This window comes from Silurus aristotelis (assembly GCF_946808225.1).
Source record: "Silurus aristotelis genome assembly, chromosome: 10".
In the NCBI taxonomy this organism is placed as follows: domain Eukaryota; kingdom Metazoa; phylum Chordata; class Actinopteri; order Siluriformes; family Siluridae; genus Silurus; species Silurus aristotelis.
The window spans coordinates 11,161,131-11,177,045 of NC_139583.1; the positions used below are offsets into that span (position 1 = coordinate 11,161,131).

The 15,915-nt window shown below is 37.9% G+C and overlaps 1 protein-coding gene across 1 annotated transcript; it reads right to left on the bottom strand.

Moving 5' to 3' along the window:
- Positions 1–2,299: 2,299 nt before the first annotated feature.
- Positions 2,300–14,909, bottom strand: panx2 (pannexin 2). The gene is made up of 6 exons (XM_083551936.1): positions 14,417–14,909; positions 8,664–9,180; positions 4,801–5,912; positions 4,291–4,423; positions 3,520–3,708; positions 2,300–3,160 (listed from the first exon to the last, which is right to left on the bottom strand). Exons 2-6 carry the CDS (start codon positions 8,890–8,892, stop codon positions 2,865–2,867), a joined length of 1,959 nt encoding a protein of 652 aa, XP_083408062.1. The 5' UTR covers positions 8,893–9,180; positions 14,417–14,909; the 3' UTR covers positions 2,300–2,864.
- Positions 14,910–15,915: the final 1,006 nt, after the last annotated feature.

Below are 15,915 nucleotides of genomic sequence, written 5' to 3' on the forward strand. Positions count from 1 at the left end.
CTGGGAACCTACTGGAACGGCAAAACTGAGTTTCTCTAGGATCTGTTGGTGCAGTATGAGGATGTCTTCACATTCAATTCAATAAAAAAAAAATTTAATAAAAAAAAAATAAAATAAAAAAAATACACGTCCATAAATAATTGGACATAGAAAGATTATAGCTATAACACAGCTTTTGGAGTTTAAATTAAATGATATAACCTTAAAGTGCACACTTTCAGCTTAACTCTGAGTATATTTACATTCAAATCAGGTGAAATAACTTTTTATTTAGTCTTTAAATGACCAAAGGTAATTTGGAAAATTGGCTGCTCAGCTGTATTATTGCCAGGTGTTTTATTCCCTCATAATTTCAGTTACAAGTAAACCAATTAAATCTCTGGCATTGATTTTAAGTATGGCATTTGCATATAAAATCTGTTGCTGTTAACTCTCAATATAAAGTCCCAAGAGCTGTTATTACCTTTGAAGCCAGCCTTCATTGTGCTGACAAATTACAACAAACTAAAACAAACCTATCAGAGAGATAGCACCAACTTTATGTATGGCCAAATTAACTTATTGGTACAGTAATGGTCTAGAAGCCCATGAAATACGTTTATAGTAAATCAAAATGATTCAGAACAGCATTTAGAACAGACGAAGGACCCCTACCAGGAGACTGATGTATCTCTGTCAACAATTAAGAGACTATCAGAGTACACACAGAGGATTTATCATAAGATATCAAGATATAAACCATTGGTAATCAATAAAAACAGTATGATCAGTTCAGGAGGAGTTTAACAAAACATCCAAAAAACCCTTTCACATCTCAAACAACCTTTTAAGGATAGAGGAGAAAAAGATCAACTAAAGGAGCTGCTCATGGCTGCCACTGGAATTGGTTTCCATTTATTAAGGATATTGTGACTGCTGACAAAAAAAAGGAGGATGAATTCTGATGCGTTTAGGGCAACCTTATCTGCTCAGATTTGGCCAAATGCTCCAAACTTCATCGCACTTTATACTGCAGATTTTTGTAAAGCACAGAACAATGGAATGTCATGCAATGGCCGTCAACCATCTGACCTGAATTCAACTGAGTGTGCACGGCAGCTACATTAGAGACCTGGCAGACCATTACTAAGTAAACCAAGGCGTCTAGTGATCTCAATGGTTTTTAGACAGACTGTTACCAATTATAAAAAATTACAATTTAATTTATAAGTAATTTAATTTGTCCAATTACTTTTGGTCCGTTAAAAGAAAGGGGGGGGGGGGGCATATTAAAAAGTGCTGCAATTTTTATACACAATTTTGTTGTAAGTAACATCTAATTAAAGCTGACTGTAAATTTATAGTCATTATTTAATTTGAGCATCTGTATGCTGTTATTACTTGGATGTTGTCTAAGCATTTATGGACCTGACTATATATATATATATATATATATATATATATATATATATATATATATATATATATATATATATATATATATATATATATCATTGACAGTGCTATGACTATGTCTCACTCAGAATTGTGCTTTCTAACAATTCCAGCATTCCTTTGCTGGATAAATATTTAACACAAACAGTGTGCTAAATTGTTGTTAATGGGCTGACGGTTTATGAGAAATTGGCAGCTTGATTTTCATATATAATTGATAAGCTTTGCTAATTACAACATTTCCACATTATATGAGGTCTTGGATTTTTCAGACAACATTCAAACAGTAAAGATACAGAATAAAAGTGTCTCTGTGCATTTTGGTACTACTGAGTTCTAGCCAGTGTTGCAATTAAAATGTTGCTCTGGCCTTGTGGAAATGTTAGAGCAAGGTGTAATTGATAATTACAGATGTGCTTTCTAATGTAGTAGTTTATGAAAAACATTTTTTTCTTTTCTGTGTGTCAAGGGAAGAAGTGAATCAATGGATTTTAAATGATTCTGTGTGGCTTTTCTCTGTAAAGGTAATGTAATGAAAGTCAGCTGGTGACTGTATATTTCCAGGCTTTTTTTTTTGTTGTTAATGACCAAGGCATTTGAATGACTACATTAGATTACATAAAGATGGTGTATTAACTGTTGCGTCATATGATACAGTAGTTCCATAAAATCATACAAATTTCCCCAAATGAATTCATTTGGTGACAATTTGGACCTGAATCTATGAAATACATGATAAACATCGTAGGTTAAAGAAGTTTGAAGTATATATATATATATATATATATATATATATATATATATATATATATATATATATATATATATATATATATATATATATATATATATATAGTATGAAAATGTGTAGATATGCATATTATTGCAACAAGGGTTGTGTGCATTTGCATAATTTAAAGATAAATATGCTCTATTGCATTGGATACCTGCTGAAATCCACAAAACAATATATTCAGAGGATAAAATCATTTGGAAAGTTGTCATTGATGTGTACACTGAGACGTATAAAGCACAACATAATTCTAATTGAACTTATTCGTTATTTGATGTACCCCAAACTTAGATTTGGAATGTCACAGAAAAACATTCCATTCAAGTGAGCACCAGTGTTTGCACTTAGTCAGGGAAATTGCCTCTAAATCTTGAGTGATATGCTTCATTAGAACTGGTTGTCTACTTGCAAAGAACGATCTTTTGGAAAAAACCTGTATGTACAATCAATTTACTGTCTCTCTCCCTGGTAGACGGTACAAATTTCTGACCTTAGTGCTTCCACCTTAAGCACAGTAGGTGAAACAGTGTGACTGCTGCTTCATGTGAGGTGGTTATGAACAATTTACCCTTCCATGGCTTGGTGCTAAGGTCAAACGATGACAGGTGTGAATATGTGCTTGTCTGTTTGTGTGCCTTCAGCACTCTCCAGCAGCGATTAGCTCACCAGGTCTTTCAACGAGTTTGTCCCTGTGGCCTTGCTCCTCCTCTTCTTCATAGAGAGTGTGGTGGATGCTGAGCAGAGGATGTGAGGGGTTACAGCTGTAGGATGCAGGCTGACTCATAGGCTCTGGGTTTGCTATGAGAGGCTCATTGGTTTTAGGTGATTCAGAAGGAGGCAAAGTAGATGTTCTTCCATTCATATAAGAGGTGGTGGACAGGGTCACAGTGGAAAATGCACTGGTGGTGGATTGAGTAGGAGGGTCATTCTTTTCTAAAAGGTTTTAGAAGAGATTGAAGCCAGAATGAAAAAAGTAATAATTGCTTTATATATATATATATATATAGTCTTAGTTCTAAAGTCACACAGCACTTTGACACAGATAAAATCAAAGGTTAATCTAATTTCTAATGAATAGAATGCTGTTCAACAGAGCAAAATTCATAACACTGATGCTGAAATCTCTTATACAACTGTCCTTCTGAATGCATGAATACTAACAGTCAGAAGGTATTGCTTCATTTGTATATAATGTATGAGGAATAAAACACTTCAGGAAGCAGTCTGTTAATCATTTTCCAATAACATGCCTTACCATGTTTAATTAATTTCTTAATAAAGAAAAGAATTACCAGTAAGTGTTGATGAGACATGGATTACAGTATGTGTGCCCTCGATGTTTGTAGTGTCCAGAGGATGGTCAGCAGCTGGAGGTTGGGGATTATTCATTTCTGATTTAGGCTTTTGGATGGTCGACATGTATGGATGGACATCCAAGGAGAAATTACGAGTGTGCTTTTTCTCTGTCCCGTTGTTGGTTTCTGAATTTTTTTAGAAGTCAAGACAAACAGGATAAAATCAGTTCAATTATCTAATATACTGTGAGCAAAACAGTCATGCCTAGAGCTCTTAGGGGATCTAAGCAACTAATTGCTTCAAAATAGGTTACAATTTTGCAGGAACATTATTTTAGAAACAGCTCAACCTTCGTAGAAACTTTTAATACTTACTGAAAGTAATGTCATCTATTAGCTTGGAAAAAGCAACATACAATGGGTTTTCCCAGGTCATCACACATACTGCATTTTAAACACAAGATCACAATAACACCTCAATAATAAACTGGTAAAAGTTTAAACCATCATATTATGCACTTACATTTATGGTATTTTGCAGACACCCTTATCCAGAGTTGCTTACAATTCCCTAATTTGTAGACTGAACAATGGTCTTGCTAAAGATCAGTATTCTAAGATCTGATCAGTGGTCCACTGTTTTGAAAGTGTGCATTGCAGGAGTAGAATCTAGTAAATTTTAAATAGATTTTTTGGTTTTCTATCTCAAAAAAACGTCAATAAACATTGTAATAATCACTGTCCTGTCTGGTGTTGTCTAATTGTTACCCTTAGGAGGATGCTGTGTGCTCTTGGTGTCTAGTATAGGAGCAATGATGGTGTCTGCTACGGTCTTCCTCCGCACAGGTTTAGGTTTTTCTGCTTTCATGCTGCTATCCAACCGGGTCAGAGTTAGAGGTTCCTAACAAAAAAATATTTGAATTTTAAATACTGAATTTTAAATATTTAACCAACAGAATTTCTTGTAATTGTCAGAAAAAAAAAATTAATTCAGTGAGACATCAGCAAACAGAAATATTCAAGTCCTCAGTGAAGAAATGCTTCCAATTTATCTTGCAAATTAGTGAGCAGGAACATTTTCATTAAAATATAATCTGCATAATACTGAGGTGATGTAATCTGTTTGTTCTTTTTCTAAAACAGGTAGAAAGAACATAATGAGGTTTTTTTTTATGTGTCCAGTGTAACACAGGAAGTAATGGGAGTCTGGTTGCAAAATTACATCCATTGTTGGTCGAAGGCATTCAATGGCAATGTATAAACAGACAGTTTGCTTACTTTAAATGGTTGTGGAAGAGGGTTAGATGAAGGGATCCACTTCATCTTTTTTCGTGGTCTTTTGATAACTGTCTCTACTTCTATTTCTCCAACCCCCAGTACAGAAGGATCCATGTTGGGGTCAACTGTCTGAATTCCAGAGTCTCTAACAGTCGGTGTAGCATCATGGTTTGACTGTGCTAATGCAGCCAAAAGCTGCCGCACCACATTGTCATACATAAGGTCACTCTCATTTGTGATGAAGTCCAGCCTGTTTAGAGACTTGATGTGGTCCCGGTTTTCATTACAAAACATGGCCAGGATGTTGATATCACAAAACTGAGACTTCTGCCAACGCCGCCGAGTCTTGATGCCAACTTTGTGCAACTTGTCAAAAACAAAGTTGGATTTGCGCACCACAAACAGATGCAAAAGATTAACTAAAATGATGAGGTTCACGGTGCAGAGTAGTGAAATGTCCACAGCAGCCATAATGCGCTGGAGCTGCACAGCCGGCAGTTTGCAGTTCACATTGAGGCGCAATTCAGGGATGCTGCTGATGTCAGGTGGCTCACCCAGCATGCAGGTGAACTCATTTTGTCGCTGCCGAGCATAGTATGTGCTCAGGTAAGTGATGGGAATGGAACTAAGACAGATGATGGCTAAATGCCTGGCAAGATAAAGCTTGGCTAGAAAGTTACTTTGCCCTCGCCGCTCTAAATATTTTTCAAAAAGATTCTGCTCTGGGCTTTTCTCCTTCTCTGCATTCTCGATAATCTCACGCCGCTCACGCTCACTTATCCCAGGCCCTTTGGACTGGATCTGCTTCTCAATCTTGGGCGCTCTACCTTCAGCTGCACGGTGGTAGCAGTTGTCAATCTCTTGAAGGAGAAAGTTGAGTTCAGAGGTAAGGCGAGTGGATGCAAGAAACTCCCACCCTAATGCTGGAATATACATGATTCCAGCAAATGCAAGCAGAGCATAGGGCAGGAACTTATGCTCAAAAAGAGAAGGACGGAGTTCCGGATCCACGCCGGGGATAGCATCACGTAGCTCTGTCCAGCAGTAACCTCTGGCATAGAGGGCCTGGTCACGTGTGAAATTGTGTGGTGTGTAACAGTAAATGGACTCCTCTGGAAAAAAATCAAACAAGGAAAAAGGCATTAGAAGCAGCTTTTATGAACGTTTGCTTTAATGATTTATATGCCACATTTCACAAAGATATCCTAAAAGGATTTTCCCATGTCAGCCTGAGAACTATATTCCTGTAGTTAAATATGTTATGTAGATAATCTGACAGCAGAGGAGCGAATCCTGCCGTTAGGAATGCTAGGAACATTATTTCCTGCAGGTGCAGGTGTATACTGCATTTGGTTTCGGTACAGTGATTTCTTTATTTGCCATTTTCTTCTAGTTTAAATGGAGGAAATTGCAAATACCTACAAAATTGCATATACCTTCTTATTATAATTTTGTAATTATTTTCATATTTTGAATTACAGGAGCAAAATTATTCAATTACTAAGGGCTATTGAGATTTCTTAGTTATCTAATCTAAGTCGCATTTTTCTCTACTCATGCCTCTGTTACCTCACAGCAGATTTCTACTGCTATGCAGTCAAACTGACTCAGCATTTAACCTAAAGTCCCCATTTGCTTCTGTTCTCTTCCTCACATTCCTTACACACTCTGTTACCCTCCCATTTTTTTAATCTCTTCACTGTTTTCCAACACTCAAAAATCAGCACTGTGCACTTAACTCCTTCAGTATCCTGTATTCCAAATCTCCAAATATCTCATGCAAGGACAAACATGCACACAACACAAAACTGTTTTGCACAACAGCACAACTTCATCATCTAAACATATCAAACTGGTGGGTCTTGTACATGTCAAGGAAAACAAGTCAGGAGTGCTTTTCTTTAGATTACATTTTATCCTCTCCTACTGTCCTGGATCTAAAAACACCAAGGCAGATTTTCTGTCTTGTTTGTACCTCGCTCTTACTTGCCACATTAGAGAATGTATCTTTCCTGAATCCTTTTTTGTCAGAGCTCTTACCTGGAAACTTGACAAGGAGATTGAGAGTGCTTCAGCTGTAAGAATCCCCAAGCAGTGCCTAGTTGGGAGAAGGTTCTTACCATCAGCGTTTCATGACAAGCTAATCACCCTAGCCCATACTCTGCCATGGGGCACCTCGGCACTCACACGATGCAACAAATTTTCCAAGGAAAATAATGGTGAATTCTGGAAAAATACGTAAACTGACCAGGCATAACATTATGAGCCGTGAAGATAATAACACTGATTATTTTTTCATCATGACCCCTGTTAGTGGGTGGGATATATTATGCAGCAAGTGAACATTTTGTCCTTAAAGTTGATGTGTTAGAAGCAGGATAAATGGACAAGTTCACGGATTTGAGTAAGTTTGAGAAGGGCTAAATTGGGATGACTAGACGACTGGGTCAAAGCATCTCTAAAACTGCAGCTCTTGAGGGGTGTTCCTTGTCTGCAGTGGTCAATATCTATCAAAACTGTTTCAAGAAAGAAGCAGTGGTGAACCAGCAACAGTGCCATGGGCAACCAAAGATCATTGATGCACGTGGGAAGCAAAGGCTGGCCGGTGTGTCCAATCCAACAGGCAGGCTACTGTAGCTGGAATTGCTCAGAAAGTTAATGCTGTTAATGCTTGACGGATCAGAACTGTTTTTGCAGCAAAAGCGGGACCAACACAATATTAAGCAGGTGGTCATAATGTTATGTCTGAGGGGTGGCTATAAACTTATGCCTGGTCGGTGTATATTAAGACATTCCTAAGTTTGGTAAAATATAATAAAGTACTAAAGTGCTAAAGTACCTTGCACCCTGCCAGTGATGAAAACTCATACCACTAACAACACCTTGAATATCATGCTCTCACTTGACAGAAAAAACACGGTGTTCCAGTAAGTATAGATAGATTTCTCATGTCTCTCCACTTAATACCTTTCCCCAGTCTAACATCAACTTTTGATAGGGCATATCTCATTTTCATTTCTGTCTTCAGGTACATTGGCATTCCAGAAGACAGTCTCCATTGTGAGAGACTGGAGGGCTAAATTCACCTCAGGAGAAAGGTGGCAAGACTTCATGGAGAACCTATTGCACCTCCCTGAGTCTGAAATTGGACTATCATCCCCTAGTAAAAAGTATTTTCATGTAATTTTCTGTAATTCATGCTCAACCTCTGCCATGTCTACATCATGTTGCAATGACCACAATGCACGTTCATTATAGACACATTTACATTCACTTAACTGCTTATTTCACTCGCTTATGGACTCAAACACCCTCACACAATATAAACAGCATCTAAGCACTCTAATTTTTCAGGATATTCTCTGTGTTATATTTTACCTGTCATTATGAAGCCTTTTGATACCTGATTTCCTTGTGGTCCCTGTTTTCTGTTTTCTTGTCCTGCTTTTGTTTCATCTAATTAATGTTATTTGTTGATTTCCTGACCTTTTTTGTACTTGTACCTTGTTTCTGGATTACAGTGTTGTTTTGAGTGCCTAGATTTTTAAAGACCTGTCTACCTGCACTTGCGTCCTTGCCTGCATTCCTCTAACCTTTCCTTTCATGTATATCAAATATCTTTGTTTTTGTCCTTTGTACTGTCAGCTTCATATCTACCCACTCACTCACCCTCACATCAAAGAAAAATCTCCATGATTTTTTTGGTGTGTGTGGCAGCATCCCAGTCCCAGTTCACCTCTGGACCTGTATTTAAATACACTATCTAGTCACTCTGTAAGCTGTATTTAACCCAGGCTAACATTACCTGCAAATGAGCAAAATACCATTAAGATATGCAGAAAACATGAGCTCAAAGTACCAACCTGCAAAGTTCCTTGTAAAGACTAGAGTGACTAATAAGATGGGAATGATGACTGTTCCTATGGTGACAACTCTGTCAAAAGGCAGTTCCAGTTTGAGCTGCACCATGAGTCCAGCTAGAACACCACCTTTCTCATCCTGTGAAGAACCAGGCAGGATTAACTCCTTCAGCTTCTCCCCTGCAAGCAGAGCGGTGGCCATGTCTAAGTTCTGCTCAAAGAGGTTCTGCATCCGGCAACTGGAGCACACCCACAGCTAAATCCACGATGCACCTGGTTAAACAGTCAGCCACTTTACCCTCTAACCTGCCACTTTAAATGCACATTTCCATCACAGTCAATCACAGAATAATGCTTTATGAGGGCCTTAGATTATTCAATGAAGAAGGGCAAGGTCACAGAGAACCATTGCTATTGGTCCTGCTCCTGGTGCATGTTCAATGCGCTGCTTACTCCATGTACGACGATATGAAATCAAGCGTGAATTTGTGTTTCCTTGTAGACCTTCCTCACATTCCACCTGTAAAAAAGGCAGACAGGTTAAAAAAGGCATAAGAAAAACATAACGCTTCATTGGAAAATTAAGAGAAAAATAAGTTTTGTTTTGTATACCCTATATCTTTTTTTATCATTTTATTTCTTAATTCATACCACTAGTCACAGTGGTTCCAGATCTTATTCAAGGGATGCAGGATTACACCTTGGATGGTATGCCAGTCTATTGCAGGGCACCAAGCACACACATAAAGGTCCAATTTTAAGTAGACAATCTACCTACTAGCAGGCTTTAGGAAGGTAAGTGGAATGTGAAAACAACACACAGATGAGTAAAAGCAAGAAAATATTACCAAAGTGTTTTGTTTCTCTACATCACATATTTTCTTCAGTTTTACAATAATAGAAAGCTGTTAGAGAACCTTACATTATTTAGTTATTTTTTAGTAACTTGGTTCAGGGTCATGGTAGATATAATCCTTGGATGGAATCCTCCTCAATGACTGGGCACCATGGACATATATACAATTGCATCTAGGGACAGTTTAAAGTAGTAAATCCAGCATGTTTTAAGAAGTGGGGAAAAACCTAAAGGACCTATAGGAGACCCAGAGGAAACCCAGAGGGGACAGACACAGACATGGAAAAACATTCATTTTTACACACACACTTAAACTTTAACTCAAAATCAAACTAAAGAAAACTAGAAAAAACAAAGCACCTACATTTCTTTATGTAATTTTAGGCCTATACTACTATCCCCTACTTGTGGAGATGCAGATATCATATGTGGCCAGTTTATAATTTGTCATCATACAGGTTAAAGATTATGTAAATATCCTCTGAATGTTATAACCCAAGTGTCCTGTCTGCCTCTTTTCTACTTTTTTTTTGACACACATTTAATACTATTGGATAAGATATATTTATCTTCAAATCATTCATCTCATCATACATATAGCACTGCTAAATGTGCTCCTCTGATAGGCAACCGCTTAATGGCTAATGAAGTAAAAAATGAGCATGTATTTATTATTTCCACTTTCATGTTTATTTACATATAAACTTTATTTGTGTTACATATTTTAATAAATGCAAGTGGGTACTCTTCCTAGATACATTTCCCCATCCTTCTTTATTATATACTAAAACATTAAGCCGTTTATGCTTCCCCATTCCCATTTTGCAACCACCTATAAAAGTAAATTACTTTTGAACATCATTTCTCAGCTTCATAATCATGTAAACGACTCTTTAGATGTGGTATCTAATGCTCATCTTAAAAATCTGACTCAATGAACTGTGCCTTTCACAAGCAAGCATTTTTTCCCCATACGTTTTACATATTATATGAGTGTTAAGTTCCATAAGTGTAGGAATCTCAGGTAAACTCTTTTTAAGTTTCTTAAAATAAATACAGTATATTCAGAAAACTGGCTTTTGATGATTGTGGTAAAAATTGTTGAAATATTTAATCTGTTATATATTTCCAAATACCTAAAACAGGTGAGGAATACTTAGTGCACTCTAAGTGCCAGTCCCAAGCCCGGATAAATAGGGAGGGTTGTGTTAGGAAAGGGCATGCATTATAAAACATGTGCCAAATCAAATATGTGGATCACAAACCTAAATTCCATACCAGATTAGTCCAATGACCACCACAGGTATTGCTAGCCAACAGGGTAGAAATTGGGCTACTGTTAACCAAAGAAGAAGAAGGAGAGGCAGAAGACATCTAAAGAGACAGCAGTGAAAGGAGACGTGTATGAGAATGGAGTTTAGGGTGGGCACTATAAATGTTGGTACTATGATTGGTAAAGGGAGAGAGTTCGCTGATATAATGGAGGAGAAAATGGTAGACATGTTGTGTGTTCAGGAGACCAAGTGAAATGGGAGTAAGGCCAGGAACATTGGAGTGGGGTTTAAACTGTTCTATCATTGTGATTGAAAGCGAAATTGTGCAGGTGTGATACTGAAGGAAGAGTACAGTAAGAGTATAGTGGAGGAGAAGAGAGTTTTTGATAGGGTGATGAATGTGAAGCTGGAGATGATGATAAATATCATCAGTACCAATGCTCCACAAGTTGGTTGTGAGATGTAGAAGAAAGAAAAAATCTTCAGTATATTAGATGAAGTGGTGGAGAGTGTACCTGGGGAAAAAAAAGATTGTTGCTTGGGGCAGATTGAAAATGGCCATGTTGGTGAAGGGGACAGAGGTGATGAGGAGGTGATGGGTAGGTATGGCCTTAAGGAGAGGAATGTGGAAGGGCAGATGGTGATAAATTTTGCTAAAAGGATGGAATTGGCAGTGGTAAATACATATTTTAAAAAGTAGGAGGAGCATAGGGTGACTTATAAGAGCAGAATAAGGTGCACACAGGTGGACTATATTCTATGCAGGAGATGCAGCCTGAAAGAGATTGGAAATTTTAAGGTAGACAGCATCGGATGGTGGTCTGTAAGATGGCTATGAAGATGAAGAAGAAGAGGAGAGTGAGGACTGAAAAAGGAACAAGAGGGCAGAACCTGAAGGAGGAACACTGTAAAAATCAAGAGTTATAGTCTGATTTATATCAAGTTTCTAATCTAGCCTAACAGTGTAGATTTATTCATTGCTAGAGACTCAAAGCACTTTTGAACGTCGCTCTGGACAAGGGCGTCTGCTAAATGCAGCAAATGTAATTGTAAAATGTAAGACTGTAATGTGAGATTCAGGGAAGCGGTCAGACAGGGGTTCGAGGTAGAGCACTACAGATGCATTATTTGCTTTGAGGATGATGATGGAAAAGTATAGAGAAGGTCAGAAGGAGTTGTGTGTTTGTTGGATTTAGAGAAAGCATACGACAGGGTGCCGAGAGAGGAGTTGTGGTATTGTATGAGAAAGGTGTAGCAGAGACGTATGTGAGGGTGGTGCAGGACATGTATGAGGACAGTGTGACAGCAGTAAAGTGTGCAGTAGGAATGACAGACTGGTTCAAGGTGGAGGTGGGACTGCATCAAGGATCGGCTCTAAGCCCTGTGCAGTGGTGATGGACAGGTTGATGGACAAGGTCAGACATTAGTCTCCATGGACTATGATATTTGCAGATGATATTGTAATTTGTTGTAAGAGTAGGGAGCAAGTTGAGAAGAGATTAAAAGAGGTGGAAAGAAGGTATTGAAAGTAACTATGAGTAAGAAAAAGTACATGTGTGTGAATGAGAGGGAGGGCAGTGGAGTGGTGTGGTTGCAGGGAGAAGAGGTAGTGAAGTTGGATAAGTTAAGGTACCTGGTGTCAACAGTGCAAATGGAGAGTGTGTTAGAGAAGTGAAGAAAAGCATGCAGGTAGGGTGGAGTGGGTGGAGAAGAGTGGCAGGATTGATTTGTGATGTAAAAGTGAAATGGAAAGTTTATAGGACTGTTGTGAGACCTGTTATGTTGTATGGTTTAGATACAGTTTAGAGCCATTCATAAAAAAACAGGAGGTGGAGCTGGAGGTGGCAAAGTTTAAGATGCTGAGATTTTAATTGAGAGTGACGAGGATGAACGGGATTAGAAATTAGTTTATTAGAGGGACAGCGCATGTAGGATATTTTGGGGCTTAAGTCAGAGAAGCTCGATTGAGATGGTTTGGACATGTGCAGAGAATGAACATGGGGTACATAGGTAAAAGAATGCACTCAGGAAGGAGTAAAAGAGGAAGGCGAGGAGGATGTGGTAAGGGAAGACATGCAGGTAGTTGGTTTGAAAGAGGCAGATGTAAAGGACAGGCTGGTATAGAAACAGATGATCTGCTGTGGCAACCCCTAATAAGAAAGAAGATGAAGAAGAAGAAAGTGAGAAATACTTTGTGGCCATATTTCTTGCTACTTTACTACTGATGTAGTTGATTGTTATAGGCTGACAAATTAGATATTGTGCCTGAGATAACTAGTTACTAGTTACTAGTTACTAACTACAGTTTCAGGTATGCAGTTTTGTCAGGTTAGCATGTCCCAGTAAGATGTCTGCTTTCAACTAAAATTAAAAGCTGTAGTTTGAAGTAATTATAATCCTAAATTTAAAATGGCAAAAAAATCTAATAATTAAGTTATATATTAACAAGTTAAACTCATTTAATGTTAGCTACTACTTACTTTGGAATTTTTTTTTTACTTCAGTAATGTTCAGGACTGTTACTCAAATATGACATGCCTATCAGTACTTTCTTATATCCCTAGGCACATTTTCTTGTTTAAGCAAACTGCTTTGTGATCTATCTATCTATCTATCTATCTATCTATCTATCTATCTATCTATCTATCTATCTATCTATCTATCTATCTATCTACCTATCTATCTATCTGTCTATCTGTCTATCTATCTGTCTGTCTGTCTGTCTGTCTGTCTGTCTGTCTGTCTGTCTGTCTGTCTGTCTGTCTGTATATGTATAATTTCTAGGTGATGTTTTATAGTTATCTAAACTTATTCTAAGTCAGATGATACATGCCTCACACACACACACACACACACACACACACACACACACACACACACACACACACACACACACACACACACACACACACACCACACAAGAACATATTGCTGTCTTTTTAAAATTGATTTATTTATAATTACCAAACCTTTCCAGCGACTTCTAGAACGGATTCCTAATCTTTTTTCTTTTCAGTTGGTAGACTTGGCAACTCTTTATCAGGATATCAGAGTCAATTTCAGTGACAGAACTTTTGTGTTCTGTCAATTTAGGTTAATAATAAAGATGAATCCTCGTTAGAATGGCGTTGTTGTGCCTATTCTACATGCATAGGCTTATAAGAGCAAATATTTGTCAACTTCAATATAGGTTGTTCAGATCAATGCTGTCCCGCTAGAACATACCCCGTACTTATATGAACGCCAGGAAACGAGTTACAATAAGAATGATGAGCAGATAGCGCGTGACGCTTTACATAACGGGAGCTGTCCAGGCGCTGGTGCTGAAGTGAACCGCATGGTCCACAGATTTAAGTGCGTGATGACGTCCGGACGTTTCTTGAATGACACGTTGTATGTTTAGGTGCTGTATGTTATGCCTGACATGTTCAAAATCTAACTGAAAGCGGAATAAGCTGAACGCTATACCACTAGACCTCTCACCTCCGTTATATAGCTTCCTGCCCCGGCGCTTTGCGTCTACCGGAACTCTCTGCAGAATACAACGCTAGGTAGAAAAGACACACCTGCCCACAGGGACAGATGCAAAGCCGTCTATGTGATATGTCTTTTTTTCTTTTACTTACCAATACTGAGCATCCTCGGTAAGGCAAGAGTTAATCTGCAGTGCGGGCGACCGGTTATAGCGTGTATCCGGGCACCGGTTTGTTCCGCCTTCTCCCGCCAATCTTTTACTCTTCCTCTCTCCTGCTCATCTCTTCTCATCCTCAAACTTCAAGGAGAGTCGCATAGATCGTGCATCTTTATAGGCATGTTCTTGTCATGCATCCAGATTACTACCTGAGTTCACCACAAAGCTCTTGGTGACCTTCGGCAATGACAATCGATCCAGACATTTTCTAGCTTTTCGGCTCAGGCTTAATTAATTACAGCTTGCAGCCTATATTATAGACTATACGACAGGTCGACATATGGCGATAATCTAGCAAATATGCCTAAAAATACTGCTGATTCAGGCTCAGGGTTAGTCTCCTCGTGTATGGGGAAGCTCAATAAAAAGCCGACAGTAATTTTATGGGTATATTCCTCTTAGGAGTGAGTTCATTTGTCCCTAGACAAACGGCTTCTACAGTATATCAAATAATGTCACCCCCTTCCCAAACCAGTTTGTACCGGTTAGGGCGACGCGTATTACGACTGTTTCCAAATATAGACGCCACTACACATCTGCAGCAGCTGGATTTTCGCTGTGAAGTAACCGCGTGCATCCAAACTGCGACGGATTTTAGCACCGACAATGAAAATAAAGGTTACAGTCATCATAATACGTTGATAATACATGCAGATGTTAAATTTGTAAACTGAATGTAAAAATTACTTTTATTTATATAAATACAAATACAAATAAAAAAGGCTTTTACCAAATGACTTTTGCATATTGAAAAAGAAAATAATAAATTCCTAATAAAGTCCGACTTTTTAGATGATGATACAATAAAAATGATTTTATCAAAAGAAAAGAAAAACACCACACATTGATATATATTTCTATTTTGCCTGTTACTGAAAATAAATCTAACCCTTTCTTCTGGTTGTAACAGTACACTAATCCGAGTGGTTTCAAGAGAACTTTCACTCTTAGAGATTTGTATTTTTCAAATGGACTTTGGACGAAGGATATAAAAGTTTGTAATTTTAATACAAAAAAGACAAAAGGTTGCAAATTTGAGCCAGAACATTTTTACAGGCAATGTACTGATCAATCAAAGCAATGTATAACCAGTGTCCTGATGTGTTATAAAGGAGTGTGTGGCTTGTAATGTATTTCCTTTGGTGGAGCAGAAGTAAATTGATCATACGACCATATTGTGTCTGAAATTACATACAATATAAAGTTCTCTGGTTATACTAAATATTATCATGGCTGTGATTAGCTTCAGAACACCCTACTGCTGAATCATAGCCTTGACAAATGCATCAACATAGACAGAAAATTATTTGAATTAAATACAATATGATTTAATGTGTTTCCACATTGACAGCGTGGTTTATAAGATATAAGTGTGGCATATACTGTAACAAGATGAGATTGTGAATGTGGGCAAACTTGATAAATACTGTGTAT

Coding starts and splice junctions, on each gene's coding strand:
- panx2 (XM_083551936.1), bottom strand. CDS start 8,892: ATGCAGAACCTCTTTGAGCAGAACTTAGACATGGCCACCGCTCTGCTT. Junction 3,709..4,290: donor CACACAGCATCCTCCTAAGG/GTAACAATTAGA, acceptor AAAAAAATTCAG/AAACCAACAACGGGACAGAG. Junction 3,161..3,519: donor TGTCTCATCAACACTTACTG/GTAATTCTTTTC, acceptor AAAACCTTTTAG/AAAAGAATGACCCTCCTACT.